The sequence below is a fragment of the Trichoplusia ni genome, chromosome 7 (assembly GCF_003590095.1).
Source record: "Trichoplusia ni isolate ovarian cell line Hi5 chromosome 7, tn1, whole genome shotgun sequence".
Taxonomy (NCBI): Eukaryota; Metazoa; Arthropoda; class Insecta; order Lepidoptera; family Noctuidae; genus Trichoplusia; species Trichoplusia ni.
In genome coordinates this window covers 1,861,562-1,889,489 of record NC_039484.1, presented here as the reverse complement: position 1 = coordinate 1,889,489, position 27,928 = coordinate 1,861,562, and the positions used below count along the sequence as shown (strand labels likewise).

At 34.8% G+C, this 27,928-nt stretch overlaps 3 protein-coding genes across 7 annotated transcripts; 2 read left to right on the top strand and 1 right to left on the bottom strand.

Annotated features, from left to right (window-relative positions):
- Positions 1-8,022: 8,022 nt before the first annotated feature.
- LOC113495584 (YLP motif-containing protein 1-like) lies at positions 8,023-26,962 on the bottom strand. Of its 4 annotated transcripts, none has more exons than XM_026874369.1 (9): positions 26,569-26,962; positions 24,792-26,436; positions 23,966-24,574; positions 23,728-23,876; positions 23,324-23,512; positions 23,019-23,243; positions 22,729-22,783; positions 22,465-22,574; positions 8,023-9,665 (listed from the first exon to the last, which is right to left on the bottom strand). In XM_026874369.1, exons 1-9 carry the CDS (start codon positions 26,752-26,754, stop codon positions 9,648-9,650), a joined length of 3,186 nt encoding a protein of 1,061 aa, XP_026730170.1. In that variant the 5' UTR covers positions 26,755-26,962; the 3' UTR covers positions 8,023-9,647. The 4 variants fall into 4 exon arrangements, with proteins under 4 accessions (XP_026730170.1, XP_026730172.1, XP_026730169.1 ...); XM_026874368.1 differs by lacking the exon at positions 8,023-9,665 and adding an exon at positions 21,090-21,869 and having other exon boundaries at positions 26,569-26,961; XM_026874371.1 differs by lacking the exon at positions 22,729-22,783.
- LOC113495585 lies at positions 9,690-18,160 on the top strand. 2 transcript variants are annotated; one of them, XM_026874372.1, is made up of 7 exons: positions 9,690-10,072; positions 15,491-15,595; positions 15,770-15,962; positions 16,046-16,242; positions 16,679-16,762; positions 16,922-17,172; positions 17,418-18,160. In XM_026874372.1, exons 2-7 carry the CDS (start codon positions 15,491-15,493, stop codon positions 17,542-17,544), a joined length of 957 nt encoding a protein of 318 aa, XP_026730173.1. In that variant the 5' UTR covers positions 9,690-10,072; the 3' UTR covers positions 17,545-18,160. The 2 variants fall into 2 exon arrangements, with proteins under 2 accessions (XP_026730173.1, XP_026730174.1); XM_026874373.1 differs by lacking the exon at positions 16,679-16,762.
- Positions 18,246-20,570, top strand: LOC113495586. The gene is made up of 3 exons (XM_026874374.1): positions 18,246-18,455; positions 19,103-19,192; positions 19,605-20,570. Exons 1-3 carry the CDS (start codon positions 18,397-18,399, stop codon positions 20,059-20,061), a joined length of 606 nt encoding a protein of 201 aa, XP_026730175.1. The 5' UTR covers positions 18,246-18,396; the 3' UTR covers positions 20,062-20,570.
- Positions 26,963-27,928: the final 966 nt, after the last annotated feature.

The following is a 27,928-nucleotide window of genomic DNA, read 5'->3' as shown; positions in this document are numbered from 1 at the left end:
TACTCTACATCTGACCACAATCTCCATACAAAAGACTTCAACGCAAGCTGGTATGTCTATAACTCACTTTTATTTTATAATTAGACATTTTATTATTTAAATGTGATATTAATTGCTATTTTAATTAAATACGACTTTCCAAGCAAAGACGTAATTTATTTCTATTTATAGAATAATCGAGCGGCTTTGGGAATGATATCTAACTTACTTAGGTAATTACGCTGTATGCAGTTTCACAAAAAAAAAATAAGTCGTGGTATATGTAACTTCAGAAAGAAAGTTTAATTAAGCATTATTTTACATTTTAATAACCGGATTCAGTTTAACAACATACTCATCTATATTTTTATAATAACGATCGAACGATGAGTTCGACTCGCGATCCCGCCGCGTCTGCTCATGATTAAGGACTCCGGTTGGGTCCGAAACTAGTCGGGCTACCCCGATAAATACGCGTGAGTAAACCGTTACATCATTTAATACTCGTCTATGTACCAAGCCACTTATTTTTCAACCACGAATAAAACCTCCATACATGTCTTTGTTAAACATTTTTTTCATACTACTTAATCATACTTACACTATTACACTCACAAAATTCACACGCCTAAACTACCAAATTATGCGTCCTCAAAACTGCGTGCGAACCAATCGGCGAATGTCAATATTTAAATTAGCCGTTTCATAATAAATGATTACGTCGAAATTAGATAATATCTAGGAGATCGATGACCGCTGTAGTGAGCGGCCTTACGTAACTGTATTTGGGTAGCAGCTTACATGAAGAAAGTGTGGACAAGAAGTTTTGAGACCTACTTTTGAGATTTTATTTTGAGAATTAAATTTTAGTAAGTTCCTATATAGGCTTTGCGGAGGAGCTTCTGATTGATCACTCTAATATTGTGGGCTCTATATTTGTCACCCCTGAAAATTCAAACACTAGAACCAATTTTGATAAAACATTGATCTTGAATGGTCGAGTGGCGTACGCATCGGTTTCTAGGTGTAGCTAGCTCTGAGCTGTCTCGGGTTCGATCCCCGGTCAGGTCAATGTAGAAATGTGTATTTTTACATTGACCCGGGTCTGGGAGTTTGTGGGACCTTCGTTGTATCTGAATTCCATAACACAAGTGCTTTAGCAACTTACTTTGGGTTCAGAACAATTTATGTGATGTTGTCCGCATTTATTTAAAAAAAAAAAGAAAAAATTACATATTAGATAAGTAAAGTTACGCGTCGCTGTTTTCTCTCTCATATTATTTCAGTTGTCAATAAGTTAACGTACGGGAACATAAACAAACAACAAGTGACATGACAATATATTCATGGCACTGTACTCTTTCACGCAACCTTCAAGCGGTGAAAAGATTCAATGCACTCTGGTTACATCGTCAATAGTTCGCGTGATGGCTATGGGTACATAACCGATTGAAATATCAATCAACTCTTTCCATCGAATACTATGATAATATATATAACTCAGTGTTAGGTAAATAAGCACAATGTTTTAGTGCGAGTTTTCTCATCGCGTTTTCTTTTTATTATTGGTACTTGTTATATTATTATATATACCTGATATATACTTATTATACCTGATATGCATTTTATTTGTCCATAAAAATGATAAAGTTACAATATGCCGCGATGACTTGAACCTAATTTTAATATAGGTATTATAATTATATTTTCACATTAAGGCTCAGTTTATTTATTACCCAAATACTTAATAGTAATATCCTGTAAATCGCCTTTAAGAAAAATTTAATAAATAATTTGAGTTGATTTTAAAACAATTATGTATTTGCCTACAACCTTCACTGTTGGACATAGCTCCCAGTCACACCCAAAATGCAGTACTTCGCCTTTTGGTATAGAATGTACTATCAAAAATAATAGGTACGTATTTTTATTATCTCTAGTCATTCCATATTTTACTAAATACATTTTTATCACACACTACTACGCACTACTTTTATTAGGCGGATTATATTTGCATACATCATGTTCTCAAACACTACCTTAACCAACTTATTTTAAGATATCTCAATTAAAACTTGACACACTTTTTTATCGGTGCATGAGTAACATTAACTATTAATGGCGTGAACCGAATACAATATTCTATTTGGAGTTGTTTACCATTTACCTATCTATAATACTCCTTATGTACAACAACCGACGATCGTTTGCAAGTGTTTTAAACTTTTTTGATGCAGATGAAGAGAATATATGAATTTTAAAGAGATCATTTCGGAGCTCAGAAATATAAATTCTTCTCCAAATTCTTCGATGGCGCAGTACCGATAGGAATCAATTCTCTCCGCGTATTTCCGTGTATTTTCCTGTTTTCCGATGTTGTAGAAAGCGTTAAGGAAAAACGTGTGTCTTTTTCACTAATAACGCACGCGTAATTAATTGATTTTATTCGTAACTGATTAGCAAATCGTTTTTGTGACAGTTTACACGTATTCGAATGCACTTTCTTTTTCACGTACTTAGAAATAATGTGCTTCAAAATATTTAAAGAGATTTCTTGTTATGCCTTATAAGGTAATAAAAATCAAGTTTGTATCAAAAACTGGTAGTCATAAGTATAATTTTATTCATGTATGTAAATATATTCTTGTTGAACATCGGTGCATCAGGGCTATGAAGCCACGATGTTATCGGGGTCAATCATTTCTCACTAGTAACTCGTACAAATATATTTTATGGTTTGTCAAAGCGAGTCTCAGAGAAAGTGAGGCGGTGGGGACGGTGCGCCAGTAAAAAGCGCCCAAATTATTTTAAAGACAAAAAGTACGAGACTAGAGACGTTCACCTGCTACCGAGGGAAACTTTGCTGGCTACAATTGTTTCAATTGAACTCGTAGAAATGTTTGCTCTATGATCTACATAATAGATAAATCAACAGTAGTGTTTTGTAAACAGTAGAAATTTCATAGTTAAAAGAAGGTCGACGGCAGGTGCCATGGATATATTCTTATAACAGTGGCACTTACCGAACTATAGGAACTTCAGGTACCGATTTTGATCCCAAGGATTTGTTATTTTGGTAATCTAGAACTAATCCTGTTCATAAGCTAAACTATAATTAGCGCCAGACAAAAACAAAATACTTTCTCAAATAACCTAAATGGTGACCACAAAATGGAAAAAAAGTATATCTTTCATTTATAATTCTCATGTAAGTACTTACTAATGCCTTTATCTACTCTTGGACCTTATTGCAATTTAATTTGTTTGATTGAATAGGCAACTTCATATCACACTTACATCTTCGTAAACCATGGGATAGCGGCATCCATTCAACATTGATTGATGAAGAGAAAACGGCCCGAAGAAATATTCATTTTCTCGGGATTAAACGATGTTGTTTTGTTTCGCACATTAATTATTAATAACGTCTCTAATATGTATTATAATTAATTGTAAGTACGTATGACAAAGTAGCTTTACGACATTGCCTTTGAAAGGGACGGCTTTATCTATTAAAATGTTTTAACTCTTAGAAATCATTTCAAGTTTGCGCCTAATTACCTAAGCGAATGTAGGTAGGTAGGACCTAGGTATACTTTTGTATGGGAATATTTCTATACTTAGACAGCCACTTTACTAACTATCCAAACAAGTTAAAATATCTAGATAGGTACATAAAATATTTACCTATAGCAAAGATAACCAACACAGCTAATTTCAGACCTACCAAATAACCTTGTTCTATTTCACAATCTAAAATTTTGACTCATGTTTACAAAGACACCAAATGTCACCAAACACAAATATATAACCATTGCTATAGTACCTCCACATAACTATAGATATTATCTTTCTAAGACCCAATAACTATTTTCTCAGCTTGTTGTGTGGTCAAGTTAAAGTTGCGGTCTCAAAAACAATAAACCGTAAGCAATTTAACAAAACTTGAAGTTAACTTAGCATGTGGCCCACAAACGATGGCACTCATTATGTTGGTTTATATACATTTATTTTACTTTCTTTCTCGTCAGTGGAAATTGGGTTTCCCTTTACACAGCAAGATAAAAAACCCATTAAAAAGTTGATTAATAAATATGAATTTAGGCAACTGAACAGTATTTTAACTGACAAATAGGTTATTATGGGTTACATTCTATAAAGCATGTACTTACCTATAATCCAGTAGATAACTAGGTACTTTCTAATTAAGGTCGTTTAATGAAATGCACATAAATAAACATATGCATAATTCATTTGCTTTAATTTAGGCACATTTTTTGTTCCGTGACCTGCTTCAAACCCAAACGATCAGGATTTAAGCGGGTCAGATCTTAGTTCATACTAAGCTCTCTAGAATATCAAAAAGATTCATTTCTTAAAAATAGGCTCAAGCATTTTAGAAAAAAAAAGGAAAAACGAAAGGTATTTAAATCGAACGAAATCTTAATTCAAAACGCATCATTTTATGTGATGTCAAAGTATAAGCATTTAGAAACAAATGACGAGTGATTACGGAATCAGAAAACATCTCTATGGGAAAAGAAATGATCAAAAGACAGTGTTGCCACTTAATAATTAGGGGCGGTCCATAATCGTAATCGTAACCCATTGTTGTTTCGTACAAACGATTCGTTCTGCTTCACATTGGGGCAGTCTTCACTTTCTATGACTGTGACATTGCCAACTTGTTATTTATATCAGTCTTGCTATTGTTGATACCGTGAGTGAAAATGTCAACGTCTCTATTCTATGTTTGATAGGCCCATTATAATAGCAGGCTTTGATATGAGCTTTACAATCAAATAGACGATAACAGAAGAATAATTTTGGGAAGAAACATGGCTATAATCTTTGAAAGTTTCCCATGTTATAATATATTTCGTTTCTTTAAGGAATTGAAGTAAATAATAAAAATAGAAAATACCTCCCGTTTATGTGTTTTATACAAGGTGCCTTAGTAAACGATTGTTGAATAAATAAAAAAATAAAAAAGTTGCCTATCTAAAATTAAAATAAATTTCTGTTCCTGAAATATTTGTCCTAGCTTTAAAGATATGTTGCGTATAACCAAAATAAAAGGATAAGGTATCGGAAACGATCGCGGCACGCCTATCCTGACGCGTCAGGAATGCGGCGCAGGCGCATCCTTCTAGGTCACGCCTTGATAATAGGCTGTCATTGGCAGTAAGAACGAAAGCCAACATTTTGCCGATGCCCTACTGGCCCACTGCGCGCGTGTTTACCCGCCGCAGTATATTTGTTTACCTTGAAAACCTTGTATTTATATTACGTGTTAATAAGCTTTAATATAATAGAAATTTTAAGTAGGTACATACTGAAGCTTGTATTATATTAATTTTATCCATTTGTAATATCGAACCAGTCAATGCCGTTTTTGAAGCAAAGAACCCCATTTCTCTAACATCTATTGTAGAAATGTCTTCACATATTTGCGTGATAAGATGAAATTTTAACCACACAATAATCAATGTAATTTGGGATAACTGCTGAATATAAAACAATTTACAAAATGAGCTGAACTAACTTACAAAACTTAATTTTGCTTATACAAAGAAAGGCGAACAATTTGAACTCTCTAAATCTGGTCAATTAGTTTTAAATTATAGGTACAGCGTTTGTACCAGGAAGTGACGTTGATTGACATAAGTCCTAGATTGGTGCAGGCGTTCAAATATAATAATCAAACATTCACTTTTTGTTCTAACGAGTTTGAACACTATGAGGCGAGATACTAACTTAGCTTCTATACATACTGTTTGCTTTAAGACATTATTAATGAAAAACTCTAAAAAAACATCAGCTTAATATAATCTTCAACTTTAATTTTTAATCATACTGCTTTCTTTCAATTAATCACATTTGTATGCTTGGGGCCAGCATCGTTTTTATTCACACCACGGACCATGACGCACTGTAATTCTGCCACTAATATATAAGGAACTCACACCACTCACTTATCACTTGATAATTCACAGCCGTCCAATTAAGTTGCGAAAACAAATAAATTACCAAATCTGTTACCAAAATAGAAGCTTACAAATGCCTGACCTCATACCGCAATGATGAGTTGAATCTAGTACCGGGCCCGCCCTCTGCGGTTCATATAAAACCACTATGAGGACAACTTGATGATGCTGTCCTAGTTCCCAAGTTCCGTCTACGGTGAATGGACACTAAAAGTGATCAAATAATGTAGGGAGTCATTTGTGTTATTAGGGTTTAAGTGTATCCAATAATAACCTGGAGTTCTGTTTATAACATGGAGAGTTTGGATGAAGATGTTTTGTCAGAACAGACCACACACGGCCACACGCAAAATGTGAGGCTATGGGAAAATCTCTAGCAAGGGAGAACTAAGTTCTTGAAAGCAAGAATATTTTGTAGTTTTTTTCTTCAATTTATTGCCATCATAATAGACGAGGGACAAGTCACACATTTTTTTTTAAATAGATCCTATTTTACATGTGTTAGTTTCAGACCTTAGGCGCCATTACTTCCTCCTTTTACTTACTTAAACTTTGATATTAGTATAATAGTAATACACTGATCACTAACCCGTTCTATGCAAACATAATCAAGATAGTGCGATGATTATCGAAACTACTCATATTTGGATCAGTAGAGGAGAGAAGTAGGTAGGCGAGTCAAGCTCGCATTCCAACTTTACAGTTACCCTCAAATGGCAGCTACATGCAAATTGACAAATATTACCGGACACGCAGCTATCTACTCGTGTTGACACAACAACTTATGGTAAAGTACCAATTTGTTCATGCCCTATTTCCTAAAACTCGAAGTATAAAAATAATCATCTAATTTGTCAAACGAACGGTTGAAAGTTTTAGTATTTTTGGATGATTGGTCACGCCAACTCTAGCGCACAACATATTGTTTGAACTAACACCGCACGAAAATATAACAAAAAAACACGACGGATAATTCTCATATTTATACAAATTGCACACAGTTTACATTTCATATTTAACCCTCTACTTACTCCGAGGTCACTTTCTATGGCATCGAGAAAGTCTTTCGACGATTAAGTTGTGAGATTACATTATATATGTATATAATATTAAAAAACTAAATTGAGGATAGATCCGACAATCAAGGATAAATATGGGATAGAGTAGAAGGTAAAATAAAGTTGGATTTTCCGAATGAGAAAGTGAAATGTAATCAAATGAGTCAGTCGTTAGGTCACTGATCTGCCGCTCGTGTCCTCGGCTCAAAACATGCAATGTTGTGATACTCCCCTTGTTGACTCAGACTTAAAGGAAGCTAGCGAAAGTAAATTCTTATAATATACCTTGTGTTTCAACTTTCATTAATCAAATTTTGTTTTGCGCAAACAAAAAAACCCAAGATCCATTTTAACAGTTATGAAAAGCATCACCAGAGAGCTGGACATTGTGTTGAAAAAAAATATCTTAAACAGATATTTTAGCCTATTATTATTTTGCCTTTTGCATGAAGGACCAAACAAATCACTGGAAAACAATATTAAACAGTTATTTTAGAATTATATTTTTTTTTATCTGCGTCGATCAAGGAGGCAATTCTCAATTATTACCCTAAGGACAGATCAATAAAGACTTCTGTTCTAGATAAAAAAAAAACGATGCCAGTCCAAATAGGTATCGTAAATAGACAGATATTATCTAAAGCGAATTAAAAGATAGATATTGCTAGAGAACCTAACAATCATGAACACCTTTGACTTTTGAGTTGTTACCAAATAATTCAGGTAGACAGCAATATAAATAACTAGCTTTTCGCCCGCGTCGAGGTCGGTTATATCGCGTTTCCAAGAAACCTTTTTAAAAGTCCGGGATAAAAACTATCCTATGTTCTTCCTTAAGGTCTACTCTATCTCTGTACCAAATTTCATTAAAATCAGTTCAGTGCTTTAGACGTGAAAGCTTAACAGACAGACAGAGTTACTTTCGCATTTATAATATTAGTAGGGATAACTTGAACTCATTTCAGATATAATTTAAAATGTATAAATAAAACAAAATGTATTAAAACATCATTTATTTCTCCTCGTACAAATAAACATGATACTCACAAGCACAGCGTGTTGTCCCACTATTCTACAAACGCACTGCACAAACATTCAGATCAAATACACCGTAACCATAGCGGATGCATAAATAAAACAACGCGTTAACATCTAATACTTACTTCAATCGACACGTTTAAAAACTTAATACAAATCGCACATCAATAATTCAAAATCATCTTGTTTACCGATTACTTTCCGAAATGAATTTTCAGCAACTATCTGTAAAAGAGAAACTGTTAACACATGAAGGTAAGAAAAATACATTATTTAATCTAAAAAACGTGATTTATGCAACAGGATAAAATATTAACCACAGTAAGCTTTACCTTGAAAGGTGTAGAGGATCCGTTAATAATATTTGATCGTTTTAATTTTGACTTAGCTGACAACATTCAACATGTTGAACTTGAGATATTCATACATTTCATGCAAAATTAAACACGGTAACACTGTACTGATCAGATTAAATTGTGTTAACGATACCTACCACTTAGGGCTAAAACATTCTCAAAAGCTACCATCACCACATTGGGTAACGTAGTGGACGTTAAAATGGGGTTTTCGAAGTAATTTCGAATATGGCATGAGTCCGATTTTAATAATTGAATTGTTTCACATCGGTATTTTTTTAACCATGTAATAATTTGTCAGGATTGCGTGCCATAAATTAATAAGTTAAATTTGAAAACCTTTTCTATAGTACTGAGTTATCATAGCAATTAAAAAGAGAATTCTTATTCAGATTTTGTAGAATACATTACGTAACACGCATCCTTTAGCAGTTCATCTTACATTGGATTTATGAACGTTTATTGTAAGAGTGTAGTGGAAGCGACAGCGAAGGACAATGATGTGCAACCACAACAAAATATTAAGCAACTAAAATGAGCATATTAAGAAGCCGTTGTTGAAACGGTAGCTAGTTGATCCAGTAAAGGAAATGAGGGTGATATCCACACCTGGCAGTTGAAGAAAATTAAATTAGATATGACTTTACTAGGTCCAAGCACTTAAGTGATCGCTGTGTGATTAAGTACTTAAGACATGCGTGAGAAGCCAGAGAATGTAGCTCATTGAAACGAGGCGTTACTCGCTTCAGTTTCCACGAGACACATCAACTTTACTGAGAAAGGTAACTGATAAGACAAAAGCTATTGGATGGGAACTTCAATATTGGACCTGATTTCAACTGATTGATGCAGGCCTAACATACTTACTTCAATGATTTGTTGTGTTAATACATAATTCATATTACCCGTTTGCAGTCTTTTTTTAATGTGTGTATAGATTGAATGAATCTGTTTTGGTCAATGGAATGAAAGGAGACAAATTTAAGACCGGTAAGACCTATATAAAACGTAAGGTACAATGTACCTACAGAGGTAATTTTCGGTTTTCTAGTAGTGTTATTTCCTTAAACTTTCATTTGATACATCAGTTATAGGAGAGTTAAGGGCTTTGTATGACTTTTTTCATGATTATGCAAAAAAGTAGATTATTAAAATATGAGTCTTTATACGAAAACATTTTTAGCATTACATTTGTAAATCAAGTCACTTACCCTTCGAGATGTTCTGTCTTACCCAAGATCTTTTACCTGAAACAAACATAGAATTTCAATTAATTATTATACCCCAATGACTCCAATGTAACTATTACAGAAATGTATAGATCAATAACAAACAAGCCAGAAATTCCCTAACGGGAATGTTCCGAGTCAAGAACGTTTTTAGGAGAAATATTCGGTTCGGTAACCGAATGTCCTTGACAAGGTCCAGTCGGGAACCGTGCAACGGTATGGGAACAGGTTGGACACACGGACAGACGGACCGACTAGCACAGTTAGCTGCTGCCACCATAACTGGGTCATCATATATATATAGTGAAGTTCAAGGCGCAACACTCATTGCCAGTTAAACTCTCGCACAAGCAACACGCACTTTCACCGGTGACGATTGAAGATAACGTGATTCAGTGTTAGTGATATACCCCCATCGAGAAAAGGTAAGGATTTTTAAGGGCTATCCCTTACAATAAATAGTGGAAATTATTTTAGTGTTTTCGTGATGGGACTATCGTGTGAAAGTTGCAGAAGCTGTTCATTTCCAGTGATCTCTCGTGTTTTACTATATGGTGTTTCACAAGTGATTTTGATAATTAAATTTATTTGTTTATTTCGGTTAATTGTGTTTTATAATTTATGATAGATTTTTTAATACTCAAACTTAAGTACTTAATTTTATAAAAAAAAGTGCTGATCATCAAAATTGCTTTGAAATAATTAATATAAGTAATTAATAATTTTTGATAGAAAACAAAGGTATTTCCTGCTGAGCTTTTTATCCGTATTTAATTAATATTTAAAGAGGCAATGCTCTTAATAACAATTAAATAGAAGATATTTTTTTGCATCTAATATATTAATTTAAAGAAACACTTACATGAGCATCATTTTGATGACTATTAACTTATTTTTTGGTTTTTAACGAGCGGAAACTTAATTTTTACTTTTTAACTCAGTACTTTCACTGATTAGGATTTTTTTAATATACATAATTGAATTTTAACAAAGACTAAATCATAGGAATCGATTAAATTATAATTTAAAACGGCATTTATTTCGCGTGAAGGAAGACGAATATAAATATAAAAACTACTTAATTATACATAGTGACAACGATACGAATCGTTCTCATAACTGTAAGCACGCTATAATGAACTTCCATCCGGCATTATTTTCACTGTCCGCTTTACTCATGTAAATATGAACCTTCGCTTTCTAAAATGTGAAAATGTTCACATAATACGACTTAACCCTGAATTCCACGGAGAATCCAAAGAATAGTCAGACAAAACATTCTTGAGCCGTTAATTTGACATCACAATAGAATACATCCATAACGTTTCTTTAAAGAAAACTTTTCAAGTTTCAACTCAGACAATATGTTTGATTTGTGGTGAATCGTAACAAATGAAAATCAATTTGTAATTATTTGGTTGTGGCAAAGTTTAATTGCTTTACATTTAAAGTGGAGCGAAACAATCAATTTAGCATAGATATTAAAACATTCAAGTTCACAGAAAATAAGTTCATTTCGATTTTTAAATTGAGTACTTTTCTAAATGTTTAAGTCGAATCATGTTTGAATAAAGGTAGCATTTTGATAATATATTAAATCGAAATAACAAAATATGACTCTTAAACTTTTTGTTCAAATAAACATAAATAAATACCTATAAAAACATGATGTTATAAACAAACATCAGAACTTGACGACTGTTATGATACTTGTGACAGGTTTTTAAGTAATTAAAAGTCTTGAAACGTGCGCCGGCGCATGTTGAAAGTGGCGAGGAAAGCTGCTGCGATCGGAATGGCCAATAATCCGCTTGCGTGCCGGCAGCCCGGTCCCGTCGCCGCGTTTCTCGCAAACTAACATATACTAGAATGTTATAACGGTTTTATTCCCAGAAAATTATAAAACTTATAACAGTATAGAAAATGATGAGCACTAGTCTGGTATAAATCTCCAGTTTTTATCCATTCTCTCAGATGTAATTCATTTTCTATCGTAAAAAGACTTTTATTGTAGTCGGTAAGGTCAGAAGACAAGATTTGTAAGAACATCTTCCTAGCTATCGTAAAACTCATAGGCATTGTAGAGTACGAACTTTCAAAATAATTAAATGATTAAGTACAAAACTATATAGAAAGTGGGTATCACGGTTACAAATTACTTCAAAGTCTCAAGATTCTTTACAACAGTTGTCGTAAACATAAGTCTAAAATGTTCCATCCACTCATGTCCAAAAAAAATTAAAGTGAAAGTTTTGTCGGCGGACGTGAGAGGCAATCTCGTCATTCACCGGCGATGTTGGGTAACCGAAATTATTTAAAACGAAAATTATAACGCGACGCTACCTACTATATGTAGGTGTCGATCTTCGGCCCTTTTCAATAAACAGTAGATACGAGTATTTGATAGGTTCCCTTCTCGATCGCGGCAAACAAGATATTTAGTTCTAGCCATTTATGAAACAGCTCAGCTTATAAAACTAGGCATGAAAATCGGTTTGAGTGGCTAGTGCTTTGAACAGATAAGCCCAAAACATCGGATCGACAAAGATAAACTTGGGTTAATTAAATTCCGAAGACAAGCGTTTAAAACACGATAAATGTACAGAAATGTTTTTCTAACAGCTGCCAGTCTTTAGCACTTAATTGATGCATTTAATGGGTAATGCATGATTCGACCCAAATTGAACATGAGCATCTTGAATCAGGTGTACCGTACGATTGATCCGCATTGAGAACACGGTAACGGTGTACATAACGCGATTACGGATCACTGTTTATAGAACATTGTTGGTTACTTATAAGTATCTGTAAGTAATCATTACTTCAATTCAATAGCGATGAACAGGGCACGACGCATCATCAACGAAACCTGGTACAAGTACGTGGGATATTAAAGCGGTCAATGAAGAATGCAATCAGATGTTTTTTTACATATAAGTGTAAAATCATACATGCAGAAGACTAAAATACGTATTCACCAATAAATATCGGATCTACAAAGAAAAAAAGGAGAACGGATTGTTACATAAGGCGATTGGAAGAATATATTTTAGGAGAATTTATGTATCTGCCGCAATAGCAGAGATAGCTTGAGTCATTTTATTTATTTACCGGATAGAGTAGGCAAAATTGTCATTGGTATGTATGTTAAGAATTTTAAGTTTTTTTAAGGAAGTCGGAAGTTTTTATTATGTAAGAAATTATAGAATATATTAAAATATTCATAACAAGGTATTATAACACAGTTTCACAATACGTAAGCATACAGTTAGTCACGTTGTTTTCAACGGTGTATGTTTATAACGACTGAATAAATTTCAGTCTACTCATATCCGCGTACAGAACACGCACGCTTGTGGACTTACGGATGATTTTAGAAAGCGGATTGCACGCTGGACCGGTCAATGAGTAGCGAAACCCAAAAAAACTTGGAAGATAAAAGAATAAAACGCTTTAAATACTTTATTCACAAATAACTTCTTTAACTCAAAACAAAAGGTCTCGTCGTACAATAGTTTAGGGATTTTGTAGGTTTAATGTGAAGAGAAAGGAAATTTTAGGCAGTGTTGACTTTCGCTTCTTAAAAGGAGTAAAAAAAACTTTAAATTGGTGGAGAAATTTTCGATTTTCTTGCCACGGTAAATTTCCGATGAAAGTTGGGAGCGAGGTGGTAGCAACGTAATAGCAGGTCTGAGTCCTCGCTCCGAAATTAGAAAAACGTTAACCTTGCACGTCAGTAGCACACACGCGACCGGACCGAGTTGCTTTCACCCATCGCCATGTTTGCCGCACCTTGCGCTACGTTCTGCGTTACTAGACAATATCATTATTTATACCTACTTGATATAGTAAAGTGCACGCAGAATAGGGTATTTAACTGAGGCCTGATTTTTCAATCGTCAGATAACTATTATCTGAGGAATAAATATGGCCGTTTGACATATAAAAGCTGTCAAAACGTCAAACATATTCAACGAATAAAAGTTATCTGGCGATTGAAAAATCGGCCCTTAATCTAATAATAAAAATCTGTTTAGTCCGTCACAGATTTCCAAAAAATGGTAGGTAGTGGGGCAAAAAATATCACTTGCTTGTAAAAAGCATACTGGTAAGTAAATTCACACAAGATTTTAAACCCTTCATTTTTAGTTTACGAGATAAAAGAAAAAAATACTTACGTAGATATGTAATATTTTATGGAAATCTGTCGGTTGGACTAAACGGTTTTTTTATCAAATACCCTATTCACGTTAAAGACTGCCACGCCTATTAATTTACTAACAAGACAAACATACTTTAACGACAGTTCGTCAGTCGTAACGAGTCATGTAAATAAAATGTTATCTACTTAGCAAATCGACCGTAGATAAATTGGACTAAACATGAATCAAAGTCATGTTATTAATACAAATATGGGCCAAATCGGACGTGAAGATCCGCCTCGAACGAAAGTAAGGTTAGTTTCTTGCGCGTTGCAACGCCAAGTTCAGTCACCTGCCGCCCAGGGTTACTGGGTCACGGGGTCGTCACTGCTTTTATACCAGTTCATAAAACCACTTATTTACTACAGGAAATTAATAAGCAATGCACTGCATAATTGATAACAGATCTTAAGTTTGACTTCAGGAGCGAGATTCTCAAAATTAACTTTCGAAAAATAACGTGACAACGTAAACACATCGGACCTATAGACCGTTCAACTCTTTTCTCGAATGATCATCTCATTGCCATTCTAAAAACTGTCCGCTAGACATCGTCATTACATAAATAGCGTCATGTACCTATGTAGTGGTTACCAGTTAATGGCGGTAACAAAGCATACATGAAACATAAGTGATGACGGCGCAAGTCTTGCGACAGCAAATTTCTCCGGAGAGAATCTCGGCGGACCCGCTGTCACCAGCGACCCGTGAGCCCGCGCAACGCTATACCAACGGTTTATATAGGTACTTGCATACTAACCTATGTAGCTAGTTTCTTGACGTACGATATGGCACATAAGTAAATAATATGTACGTTTTGCTTTATAAAATGTAGTCGACAGACATACTAGTTATTAATATTCATGTGATCTTGCAGTCACTTGTACACGTGATGTAACAAATTTTGTAAAGTAAGACCGGAAACCGGAGCAAGCGTAAATAGCATGCTTTTATCGGTTGAAGAAAGTAGTCCGTTGACAGCATTAAGTGACTAGCAAGTAGGCAGTTAAAATTTACGTCAATTTATATAACTAGCACCTTATAAGAGGTGACATCCGAAGAACAGTTACAAAAGACTGGGTCACCTGCATTCGAGGGCTGTCGGACATGTGGGTAACACACTTGTATGCCGGATCGCGTGGACTTAGATACTAGAGTTGCGAGCCCATGGTTTTACGAATCAGTTCCTTTTTTTAAACTTTTGCAATGCTAATGTTCAATTTTAACTTGGGTAGGTTGTTAAACAATGTAGACTTAAATCAACAATTAAGAACTCGGATTTAGTTTTAACACAAAACAAATTCTATTTAATTACCGGTTAACAATGTTAACTCATGAATACAAATAATTAGTTTGAAGTTAATTACGACAGAAAGCGGAATACTTAAAAAATACACTTGACAAACGTCCTCTAATTAGAGACTCAGGCATCCTCGTAAAAATACGAGACGACGACGCAAGGGGCCACTTTCTAAGCAAGTCTAAAAGCAGGCAATCAATTCGCGCGAATCACTCATCAGAACACTTTCTAATCGACGTCCATTGCGCGAGAGCACAATTAAATTAATTCTTAAGTAACTTCGCGTTAGATGTTATAATACTTTATACAAGCTTTTACTTACCAGAATGTTTTTTGCACAGATGCATCACAAAGTGACAGGATGGGCGCTGCTGGCGCTAATAAGCTCCTCCATGATCCTCCACACGCTCGCGTATCCACAACAGCATGTCCCTCTCATATCACAGGTATGATAAAACTTTATAAAAATAATATAAATACTAACGATTTTCATACTGAAACTTATCTCTGCAAAACTTTGTCGTCGAGTGGACTAACCTAACAAATAAACAAATTATTTTTGATAACTAATCTTTAGTCATTAACGAGTTTTATCAACACCTGTTTCAAATGTTTTACAGGCAACAAGTAGTGTGAGAACGCACAATCCTCAATACTACAGCAACTCATTACCAGTACCACAACAGGAGCAAGCTCAAGAGCGTAAATTCGCAGAGAAACCTAATGCTTTGAAAAAAGTTGCTCTGGATGACATTGATGACATACAGACCAACTCTATTTCCGAAGGGGGCTTCTCATGGTCTAACATGCTTGGTAAGTAAGGAAATGGAATTCTAACATGTTTTCATAAACGATTAAATGTATAACAAACTGACTGACGCCTAATATACTTTCAGGTATGCTAATGCAAATGTTTTTCAACCCCGGTACAACAGGACCTAATAAAAGTGACAACATCGATACCGACGCTGTTTCGTCATCACCTTGGGCTAACTTACTGTCTATAGGCCTCAAATTCTTGACCGCTATCCTCGGAGGTGGAGCTTCCAGCGATGGTATTGATAAAGTAGACAACGGCTCTTCCCCCATGCAGGTACATAAATAATAATTGAACACATTTTTTATTTAATATTTAGGTATCCCGACACACAAATATTATCAAGTTTTCAAGAAATGTACAAATAGTTGGCAAAATTATTCTATTTATCCATACTGATATACTAACAACATATTTATTTTCATGTAGACTACACCTATTGATTTTGAGTTTTGAATCACTCCAACATGTAAAAAGCACCATGTAAGATGATCCTCACCTGTAGCAGGCATAATTCGTACAAGTAGTTAATTAGTTGCCCTAATTTACTAGAAATAACTCGTTCCTTCACGTCCGGGGATTACCTCAGGTGAATGACTATTAAGACTTATTGACTTATATATTTGATATTTTCCTTGAGGTTTTACCTATTTTTAGTATGTATATAGTAAAATTTGGTTACGGAGATGGTGTTGCTTCTCGCTTGCTTCAGGGTATATTGGCTGCGGTTCTGTCGTCGATGCTCGGTGCAAATGATCCCGATCGTGTCGCCTCCATGGCAAAGCAGGCTGGAGAGGTACGCCACCCATCCTTCCTTCCCTATATTATCTAGTAGTCTATTTGCATATCTTTTTTCTCTCTTCCAAAACACAGTTAATCACCTATTTAGCCACACAAGAACTTCTGCTGGGTTTCGAGTGAAAATTGCTTTTCAAAGATGTATTTTCTTCCACAGTTCATCAACATCGTCGTAAATCTCTTGGACGCCTTGAAGACCTCATTCTCTCATAGGTCGCTGGCTGCGCGGTCAATGGGCCGCAAGGACTCAGTCAGTGACGCAGCACTAGCCGGCATTGCTATGTTCAAAACCTACGTAAGATCCTTCGGAACCGATGACGACAAGTGTCTGCAGAAGTACGTCTGCGATGCTAACAACGAGTGCGCTGATGACATTGGCCCCAAGAGTGTGTTCTGTCAATTCGGAACGTAAGTATCAATCATCTTTTCATTTCTAAGAACGCGGTAGTATAACCCAACCTATTTAATTGGTATATTTCCGGGAATGAGGAAAAACACGTAGTATTTTTAATATTTGTGTATGCTCCCGAAAGGTGGCAGCAAAGACGGTGTTCGAGATTATAGCACCTCAGCAGCTACTGAAGCAATAAAGTTTCTTCGCATTTCATTAATTGCTGTGGATCCTGAGATAACATCCGTTATTTTATTTTTAGATACGCTGCCAGTTTCGTGTTGGAAAGGCAATCCGGTGGTACTTTTAACGACTTCTACGAAGCCGGTCGCCGAGGGCGCTCTGGAGTGGACTGTCGCCAAATGTATCTACAGTGCAATGAAGTTTAATTTCAACAGCAAAACCGCCAAATTATAATTAAGTGCGACTTCAAAATTAGTGATAACAAATAATTTCCAAAGTTCTGCCTTTTGGAGATGGCTATTCCTCATTAGTCTGTTTTGGCCTTAACATTTTTATGAAAACTATGAGAATACTTTAGAGAAATGGTTTAACTTTTAGATCGGTGGGTACATAAATAAGAGTATTAAACTACAAAGACGCAATAAACTTTTTTTGGTTTGTGCTTAAACTTATCCCATCGCACTTATAAATCAGCGTCGAGTAGTGTTTAAATAATTTATTAAATTATTTATTTATTTAATTTATTTTAGAAATAAATGAGTAAACGGTAAAATTTGTCCCACATTATTATACGGTCCATTCCATATGTCTTAGAAATGAGTATTGTAGAATGTTGTGTAATTGGCACATTGTTTATTGTATAAACGATGAAATATTCCGCCAGTTTCTCGATAATTGACGACTGATGTAAAAAGTTATATGTGATATAAATATTTATTTATATCACTTAATAGTTAGTATTTATGTATATTTTGTGTGACTGTGTGATTGAGGACGTCCTTGTGTGTTTGTGATTGTAAAATAAATAACAATAATAATTTATTTGTTGTATTTATTTTTCTATGCCCTAATTCCACAAACGTTTAACACGCGATGTGAAAACATGCACTAGAAAAGAAAAATCTAGAATTGCGTTTTTAACATACCGTTATAATAATTTGAAATGGTAGACAACAAGAAACGTAAGTAGAGCGTAAGCACTCATGGGTTCTTGCACATCCCGCTGCCAGTTAAACCTTGACATTCGTTGACACTGTTTGTCTCAGTTGACAGTTGAGATGACAATGGAAAATCTTTTTTCCCAAATGGGAATGGGGACGAAGCAGCTGTCAGAGAGGTAAGTTATTCCTTTAATGCTAGATCATGTTAATACTAAAAGTGAACTTGACCGAAGTATTTTTGTTAGTCGGAATAAAAGTAGTTGTCAAATCACTTGGCTTTGATGATGCTAGCCGCAAAAAATGTAGATCTCATACAATTTGTGTTGCATTTTAAATTAAAAAAAATAAGTCTTCGGTTATGATAAATAAGTAACTAGTTAAATGTTGGCTAAAATTGACAACATTCACAATATTGCTATGCCATCATGAAGAAATCAGCGAACAAAATGTAATTATTAGTTCGTATATCCACATCGCGTTCCTAATAATTAAACAGTACCAGTAGGAAGTAGCAGTTAAGTTTAAGTTAGTCAAAAAGGTATAAAAAAATATAAGGAGTAAATCTTCATCTAACATCACGAAAATCACAGCTAAGGTAAAACAGATTTATTTCGACGGTAAACGGATATGCACCGGAATCGATCTACAATGTATAATAATAAAAAAAAACCACTTGTGAAACTGATTAAGAATTAAATAAATGTCAATGACGCTATGTCGCACAGCCTGTAAAATAAGCCGAAGTATCCAAAAAACGAAATCCGTTAAACAACGCAAATTGCAATAATCAGAAAACCGATAAAAACAATCCTTTTTTCCATAGGTATTCAGATGCGCCGGTCCATGACCATCATGTGTATTACGCTTACGAACCATCTGGTCCTTCACATGGACATATTGCATCCTCAAAACAGTAAGTACCCACTTAGCATGATAAGCTGTAACTGTAGATTAAAAATAAATTTGTAAACCGAGAAAGATTTAAAGTAAAAGTTCTTCAATACAAATTGAGCCCTCGAATTGTGTTGCAGTTAATGGGTAAGCGACGCGACGTCAAAACGGGTTCTCAATGCGAACTAATGAGTTGATTACTTTAAAAACCTTAAATTTTGTTTTTTTTTTTATGGCTTTTCAATTCAGCTACAATATGGGTTAATGGCGAAATTTAAAAAATCAGTTTAAAGAAGTTTTAGTTTCTATTAAAGATAGTGTATCCGATTAAAATAATGTAATTAATTATTTTAATGAAACACTTGTAAACTTGGGATAATCATCGAATAAGTAAGTAACGGTAATATGATTTCCTGTTGCCTTTTCCGTTTCAGCAACTACGGTGGAGGGCATAAAAGCAACGCGTCAATGTCAGCTTTAACATTGCTGGCATTCTTGTTTTTCCTGCATATATTGCAACAATGTATTAAAGACCACGTTACCGATATGAGCACTGCCCCAGTCATGATCATGACTGCCGGTAGAGAAGGCGATGAAGCCGTATCGAAATCAACGGCATATAATAAAATCGATAAAACCGGTGTTACTCAAATCAATTCGAAAGATTCGTTTGGGAATGATCAAATAAATATGCAAAAATCCAACAAATTAACCGAAAAGTCCGACGTTAAGAAACCAAACGATGATAGTTCGTCGAATAAATATGTAATTAAAATTAAATCCGCAAATACATCAAAATTAGACGAACAAAAGTCTAAACGTATTTTCAAAAGTGTTCCAAACCGCAATCCACATTTCGCCGGATTTGTTAGTGCTATGGATGAAGAATAACTGCAAGAATTTACATTTTAATAAAAAATATACACAACTTTATTTGTCAAGATTTATTATAAAATATCATTTGAACATGAATATTGCGGCAGCCAGCAACAATAATTTCCAAATATTATCAAGACTGACTCATCTTTATTATTGCAACAGGGTTATATTATGATGTCTTTTTGCATCATACTTCATTGAAGGAAAGCAAGATCTACAAATACATCTAGTATTTACTGAAACTAGTGTCAGATTAAAACGTTGTTCCTAGACTTAGTTACACTACCTTACGTATGCTTGTCGAAGTTTATTGCAAAGTTGCAATCAAGGATGGTAAGATATTAAAATAATAAAAAGGAATACTAAATTTATATTTCAAAAATATAAACAAAAGGAAATTTGAACAACGCTTCACGTATATTCTACTAATAGCAGAATAAACCTCAACAAACACTTCGACGTATTACAAACGGTCACAACAAAAGATGTTCTGAAGATCGTATTCACGAAATTCTTGGAAATAAATATATTTTATACGGATTCAAACGCATCTAATTATACAAATTCATATTCCAGCAATATTGACAATACTTTAAGGGATCTGGTTGATTAAATCTAATATATAAAATTCCCGTGTCACGATGTTAGTTACCGTACTCCTCCGAAACGGTTCGACCGATTCTTATGAAATTTTGTATACATATTGGGTAGGACTGAGAATAGAACAACATCTAATTTTCAAACCCCTAAGTGACAAGGGTTGCCCACACAAAAAAATATTTTTTTATTTTGTGGACGAATCTTTTTTAGAAATAATTTATTAGGCAGAACAACGTTTGCTGGGTCAGCTAATGTATTTATAAAACTTTTGTGAAGCGGATTACAGCGAAAAGTTCTAATCGCGACAGCGCCACCGCGTTAGCCCACTGAACTTCAGTTTCTTGAATTTCGGTTGGATCCGACACTAATCGTCCTGGTTACCATGGTTGATTAGACTAAGTAAGCGGACAACTAAACCTATAACAGTTTTTTTTATTGCCTTTGTGAAATGTGTGGTGACAAATGATACGTCAAACGTTATTTATGAGTGATCGAAAATAATGTTAACTAAATACTGAAGTTTAAATGCGATTTAATCCGTATAAAATTAGTTTTAGACTAAAGAAAGTCTTTGAAGTAACCAATTTGTTATAAAGCTATTGGAATATAATTCTTCAGTATTGAACTAACGATGTATCTGTAACCTCATTATGTCTTACATTTATTATATTCGCTTCCAGTATATTAAAAGCGTTAAATATAGAATATTGAATTTTTAAAAATATAGGAAGTTCACTTACAAACTTACTACATTATCCATAAAGAGTTAAAAAAGTACATTGAGATAGTTGACCTACTACTACTTACTAGTACCAGTTACACTTGACGTTAAAGAAATAAATTCATCTTGTTTCACTTCCAAATGAATAAAATCACGTTATACAAATTATGTAATAGTAGTTGGATATCCTATTAGCCTAGATAAACACAAGATTTTCGTTCATATAAAATATTTTAAGAAAATACTTCACTGTCTATTTTTATCACATCGTACATTCAAAACTGAATAATAAGCAAGTGTTAAATGAACGCATCACTTAAAAATGGGATGTTTCCGCGGACTAATTGCGCCGCACTCGCTCTATATATTTAGTTTGAGTGAGCGCGCTGGACCCCATTGTCGGATCGGTCATACGATTCCAGTCTGTCTGACCTACGACAAAACCGATGGCACGCATCTTCTCTTGTTGTCTTCTCTCTTCAATGTCTGCCCACCGTACCTGTTTTAATTATTACATGATGAAAACTCACTGTCACACGATGGACATACATTTTACAAGAAACTCACCTTTCAAACACTGACAAAATTAAAAATATTGTAACTTTTAATGTGTAAAAGCTGCAAAACCTTTTTTATAGAGAGCATGTATTATTGCTTTTGTTTTTGACTTATTTACCTTGTGAAACCAGCAGCAAGAGGAACCGCCGTTAAATAATAACAATAACGAAAACTATTGGACCGAATTTTTGTTAAGATATGGTTGTAAAATTGTTTTTTATATTCGAGTAACCCCAGTAAGCGTATTCAAACATTACCAAATGGTATACGACGAAAACTGTCCTCGCTAATTTACGAGACCTTAGCGGTGATAGATTTATTAAAAAAATAAATCACACTAAACACATTTATGTTTCGCATAAAGAGGTTGCAAAAAATATCGCATACCTTAGGCAGCTTATACATTCAAAACGTGGTGTGTGGATTCAATGGCAGTTTATCAAATTTAAGACATAAAATGTCTCTTACACATTTCCACAACCATATCACTTCAAAGCGTAAAAATATCATAAGCTATAAGATTTGAGGATACTTACAGATTTTTTGCCAGGAGTAGCTTTGCTTGGCTTCCAGTCATCTAGTTGCAGGTAGTCTTCCATGGAGAGTTGTGAGGGCCGGAGAGGCTTGCTGGTGCCGTCGAGCCGGGCTGAAACAATATACAAATATATTTAATTTTAAATACTTAAAGAGTTGTGTACCTCATAGGAGATATAACATTAGTCTGACAACTAAACAATATAATGATATTTTAATTTAAACACAACATAAAATTATCGTAATATTTTTAATCAATAACCTACCTAGTTGCGCAGCGTCGTCCATTTTCTCCCACTTGGATGAGAAAACGCTTTCGACCTGTGATGGAGCAGCATCTTACGATTTTAGTTACACCGCTGTAATAAAAGTTATTAATCCTACCCAAAAAAAAACAGAGAAAATTCCATGTAGAAAAAGGAAGTACAGACAGAACCTTAAAATAAAAACAAAATATAACACAAACAAGTAGTTACAGGTTGCGTTGTATAACTGGCGACTTGCATCTTTAGGTACAATGAAACACTGTACTTGCAGCTTGCCAACGTGGCCTCACCTCAGGTTCTTGGGCATCCTCCATAACAACTTCGTCGTTGGCATCTTCCATCTGCACTTCAGTTATGGCTGCACTCTGAAGTAATGTTGTAGCATCCAGCTGTATGTGATGTGAAGGCGTTTTACAGAAGCTTGTGCATATCACTTCAATGTCCTCTAATTTCCTATTGTGAATGTTTCTCTTGAAACAAACTTGCGAATCAAGCTCCATGGTACATACATACACCTACAACATAATTCAAATTGTATTTCACTACTGGGGTTCAACTTGTTTAATAAAATATTGAGGATTGTGAAACTACATACTTGGAAACCGAGTTGCCTAGCATGGTTCCATACATCTGCATAATACCTTGCTTGATCGTTTACTGCATCATAAATTAAAAATGTAAAATACCCATCATTCAAACTTCGTTTAAATGCTCTTTTTAAGGAATTTAAATATGACTCTTCATTGCTTGGATCATATTCGTATTTCAGTGTTGGCTTTTTAACCTGAAATAAAAATGTAATAAGTGATGTCCTTATTTATGTAGTTTACACTTTTCCAATTAATACAGTTGACCTGTCATTAAGGTTTTATATTGTTATGTATCAATAATTTAAAAAAATCTCTGATATTATTTTAAGACAATACTTGCAATGTTTTGCATTTGCAATGGTTTAAGAAAACAAATGATTTGCAATATTTTACATTCTATCAATCTTACCATCTTGCCAGTGACAGGATCCCTTTCTTCAACTTCACCCTCTTGCATAAAGTAGTCATCAATAGACATTATCCTGACAGTGCCACCATACTCGGCTTCCCTGTCGCGAATCAACTTTGCTAAGTAAGATTTTCCACTGCCTGGTGGACCTGTTTTGAAAAAAAAGAACATGCATTTCAGGATAAAAATATACGATTTCTTAAATAAGCGTTCATAAATGGTATAGTATAAAACAAACCTCTTAAGATTATCACAATTTTTTCTGGTCTCATACTTCGTCCTGGGGACTCCAATAAGTCATCGATCATAACAATATGATTTCCTGGAGCATGTGATCTAGTGTCAGCCTTGTCTCTAGGCTTTTTGGATAGAGAGTTATTGCTTACATCACTATCTCTACTTAATCCTCTTTTGCGAGCATCTCTCTCATGACTTCTACCGCGATGACCGATGTCTTCCCGGCGGTGGACGCGGTCGCGCTCTCTGTGTAAGTCCCTCTCGCGGTCTCTATGTAAATCATCGCGTCGGCTGTATTTATCACGGTCATCTCTCCTGCGGTCATCATGTCTAAATTCAGGCCTCCGCCTATCGTCATAATCATCTCTTGGTGGAAGTCTTGGACGATAATCATCTCGCAATTCTTCTCTTGGTGCCCTTCTTTCATAGTCCCGTGAATAATAGTCTGCACTATACCTATGCCCACTGTAATCTATTTCCTTGTCAGGTCTTCTCGATTTTCTCGAAAATAATTCATCAGCTTCTCTTTCAAAATCTTTCTTCTTTACCTCACCATCCTTTGATATGTGATTATAATCAAACATGTGAACTGGCTCAATAAAATCTCGAGCTAAAAAAAAACAAAAATATTTGATTATTTAGTAAGTACTGTTAAACTAGGTATATTATACAAGAATATGGCAAAAAGGTTTACTTGGCTGACAGTACAAAAAAAAACTGAAAAAAAAAATAACAAATGTCCCAACAAACTATCTTTTTTCATCAGGGCTAAAGTCGAAAAGTGAGTAAGATTTTAAATACAGCAAACACATTTCATGATTTATTACCTTTTAATCTTAGTGGCTTGTGCTCATATTCGACAATTAAAGATGGAGTAAACATTGGTTCATCAATCCATTGTGGACGAATTGGTTGTTTTGGTACAGGGTTAATGTTGTTTTCAAGTAAAGGTTGTCTATCATGAGGGGCTCGACTAAACTCATTAACATTGACATGACTAGGGATAATTTCTTGCATCAGAGGCCTTATTGGAGCCCTGGAGGGAGGCACATTTGGCCTTATTAGTGGGCCTGGCCTAGCAGATCCATTATCATATTGTGGACCCAAATTATTAGAACTGTACTGATCATTGTGATCATAGTTAAACTGCTCTTGTGTCATTACATCATTCCCTCTGTTCTGTGGAGGATATTTATAATTAATTTCCTGACTTTGCTGCACAGGGTAATTATTTGTTCCTTGTCTGTTGAAATGTTGATTATTATAATCCTGAGCCCTATTTCCCTGACCAAAATGAGCATTAGTGTTCATATTATTCTTCATATTATAATTATCTGGATTCACATTTACAGTGTTTGCAGGTTGCAAAATTGTTTGATCTTGAGCAGATTTGTGAACCATAGATAGTATATTCATTATTTTCTCATCTCCTAGAATATTATTAATTCCTTTAGATATTGTTGTATAATCCGGTCCCTTTGATTGCATCTGATTTCCTGGTTGGTCTTGAGTTATGTCAATCACATCTTGTTTATTATTTGCCACATATGTTTTATCAGCCTCAGGTACTAAATCCAAACCAGGTATTCCCTTGTTTAAACTACTTGTAGGTAGAAAACTAGGGTCCATGGGACTAAAATTGTCATTTGAAGCATAAGTATTATCACTCATGTTCTGATATGATTCATATCTGTCTTGTGGATCAATGTTTTTATTATTATTTCGATTATATGCACCTTTAGGCATATTATATTGCTGTTGCTGGTACTGAGAATTATTACCATCAGCATAACTTTGACCCAAATTACTAGCATAGTTCTGTGTCCGTTTATTGGAAAAGTTATTTTTATTCATGTTATTTAAATTAGGTGGAGCTGTTGTTGGCACATTACTTGTTGGAGTTGAGGTACTAGATTGGGGTGGAGGTGGTGGATTATTTAGTAAACGGGCCCTCTTTTGTTTCATCTGCTGCCGACGTTCCATCAGTTGATTGCGGCAAGTTTCAAATTTTTGTTCATATTCCTTATAAGCCTGTTTGTCAGGGTGATTTACATTTTCTTTCTTCCATTTCTCAATTTCCTGTTCCCATTTTTGAAACTGGATATCAAAAAGTCTCTCTTCTTCAGCAAGTTTCTTCAGAGCCTCTGCATTAACAGAACTTTGTGCAGGTGGTGCTGATTGTGAAGGTTTAGCTGACTCTTGGGCATAGGGCCAATTAGTATTATTACCTGCTTGTGGATGTGTGTTTACATTAGTGAGATTGCCAGAGTTGTTATTCCGATGCTGGTTTGCCGGTTGAGTGGTTACAGGTGCTGCTTGAGTTTGGGTGTGTCCATACAGTGGTTGATTGTTCTCGTGCGGTGGCGGGGGCGGCTGATCCGGCGGAGGTGGAGCAGGCGGCGGAGCAGCTGTCGCCGGCGGCAGTGGCGGCAAGCCACCCATTGATTGGATAGCTTGCATTTGTTCTGAATACTAAACAGTTAATGAGTAGTTTAGCATAAGTAAGTTAGCATATAATCAAACTAATAAAATTAGATTTAAAAAAGTAATATCACCAGAACATTATACGTACAGTGTAGTAAACAGACAACATAAACCGCTTACCTTATCTCCATACTGATTTTGCCACTGCGCATATTGCTGCTGCCACTGTGCCCACTGTTGCCAATTTTGGTGTTGCAGTGCTGCCCATTGTTCAGCAGTATAAGACCCCATATTAGCCATAGTCATATCAGGAGCAATGGCTAAGCCAGAATTCCATTGACCAGCAGTTGGCATAGGCCAAGCCATCGTTATGTACTTTTATAATTTCTAACGCAAATAAACTTGTACAGTTTATTATAAGTGATCTAATTCGAAAACGCGAATTACAGCATACGGCATAATCATTACATTCCAATAATAATGTAAGCTAAACAGCTAAGTAACACGGCGGCCATTTTGTTTGATTTTGGTGGGTCTTGCTTTGCCTTGACGTTGACATGCGCGTCGTAAAGTCGCAATTTGTTGCTACTAGTGATGTACATTGTCGATCATAGAAATTCGAGAACTTATCAAATTATTAATTTTTGAGACCTTATAACGGCTTATATACATTCAATAAAGCCTTAGAAATATACCTAATTGATAGGTCTTAATCAAAATCACAAGAATAGAGTTGGGTACGACGTTAATATTTTTTTGTATCAATAAAATCAATCAAAAGTATAATAAGAATTACACAAAACAAAACCTACAAAACCGTTTGAACCGTGGGAGGAATAAGTGTCACTTATATTTCTAATTAAAGATGCGGACATATATTTTACAAAATTTGTCAATGTTCTTTAGAATCGTTGTTTGGTGTAGGTACAAAATTCCATAAATTTAAAATAAATAGTTATAAGTTCGAAATCTTTTGGTTGTAGGCCGTAGTCTTTCCTTGGCAACCTTCGGTAGTCTACCACATGACAACGAAATCCTATCACCATAATATATGTACTACCTTATTGTAGACAAGGTGAACGAACAAAAAAAAATATGCAAATGAAAACTTACGAAAACATCTAAAAATAGCCGATACTTTTATATGTTTACAATATATTCATTTATATTATAAATTAAAATGTTTGACACTTATTTTGTGGTGCATCTATATCTCGCATTTTAGACTAAACTTTATTCTTTAGAGACCATTTAAAATAAAAAAAATGGATAACTTCTACTAAATTAAAATATTGGGCATAGGTCCCTTTAGTTATGCCTTCCTCCTTTGACAGTTCACAAAATGACTGCTCATTTCTTAAATCGTCTGTAGATTTCAGTCTTGTCTACTGGGTCTGCTCGTATCGTAATATTGCCTGGCGCCATTTAAGTTCCGTTACTCTTTTTAAAATGATGATCACAACATAGTATGATATCTATATCTATACTAATATATAAAGCTGAAGAGTTTGTTTGTCTGTTTGTTTGAACGCGCTAATCT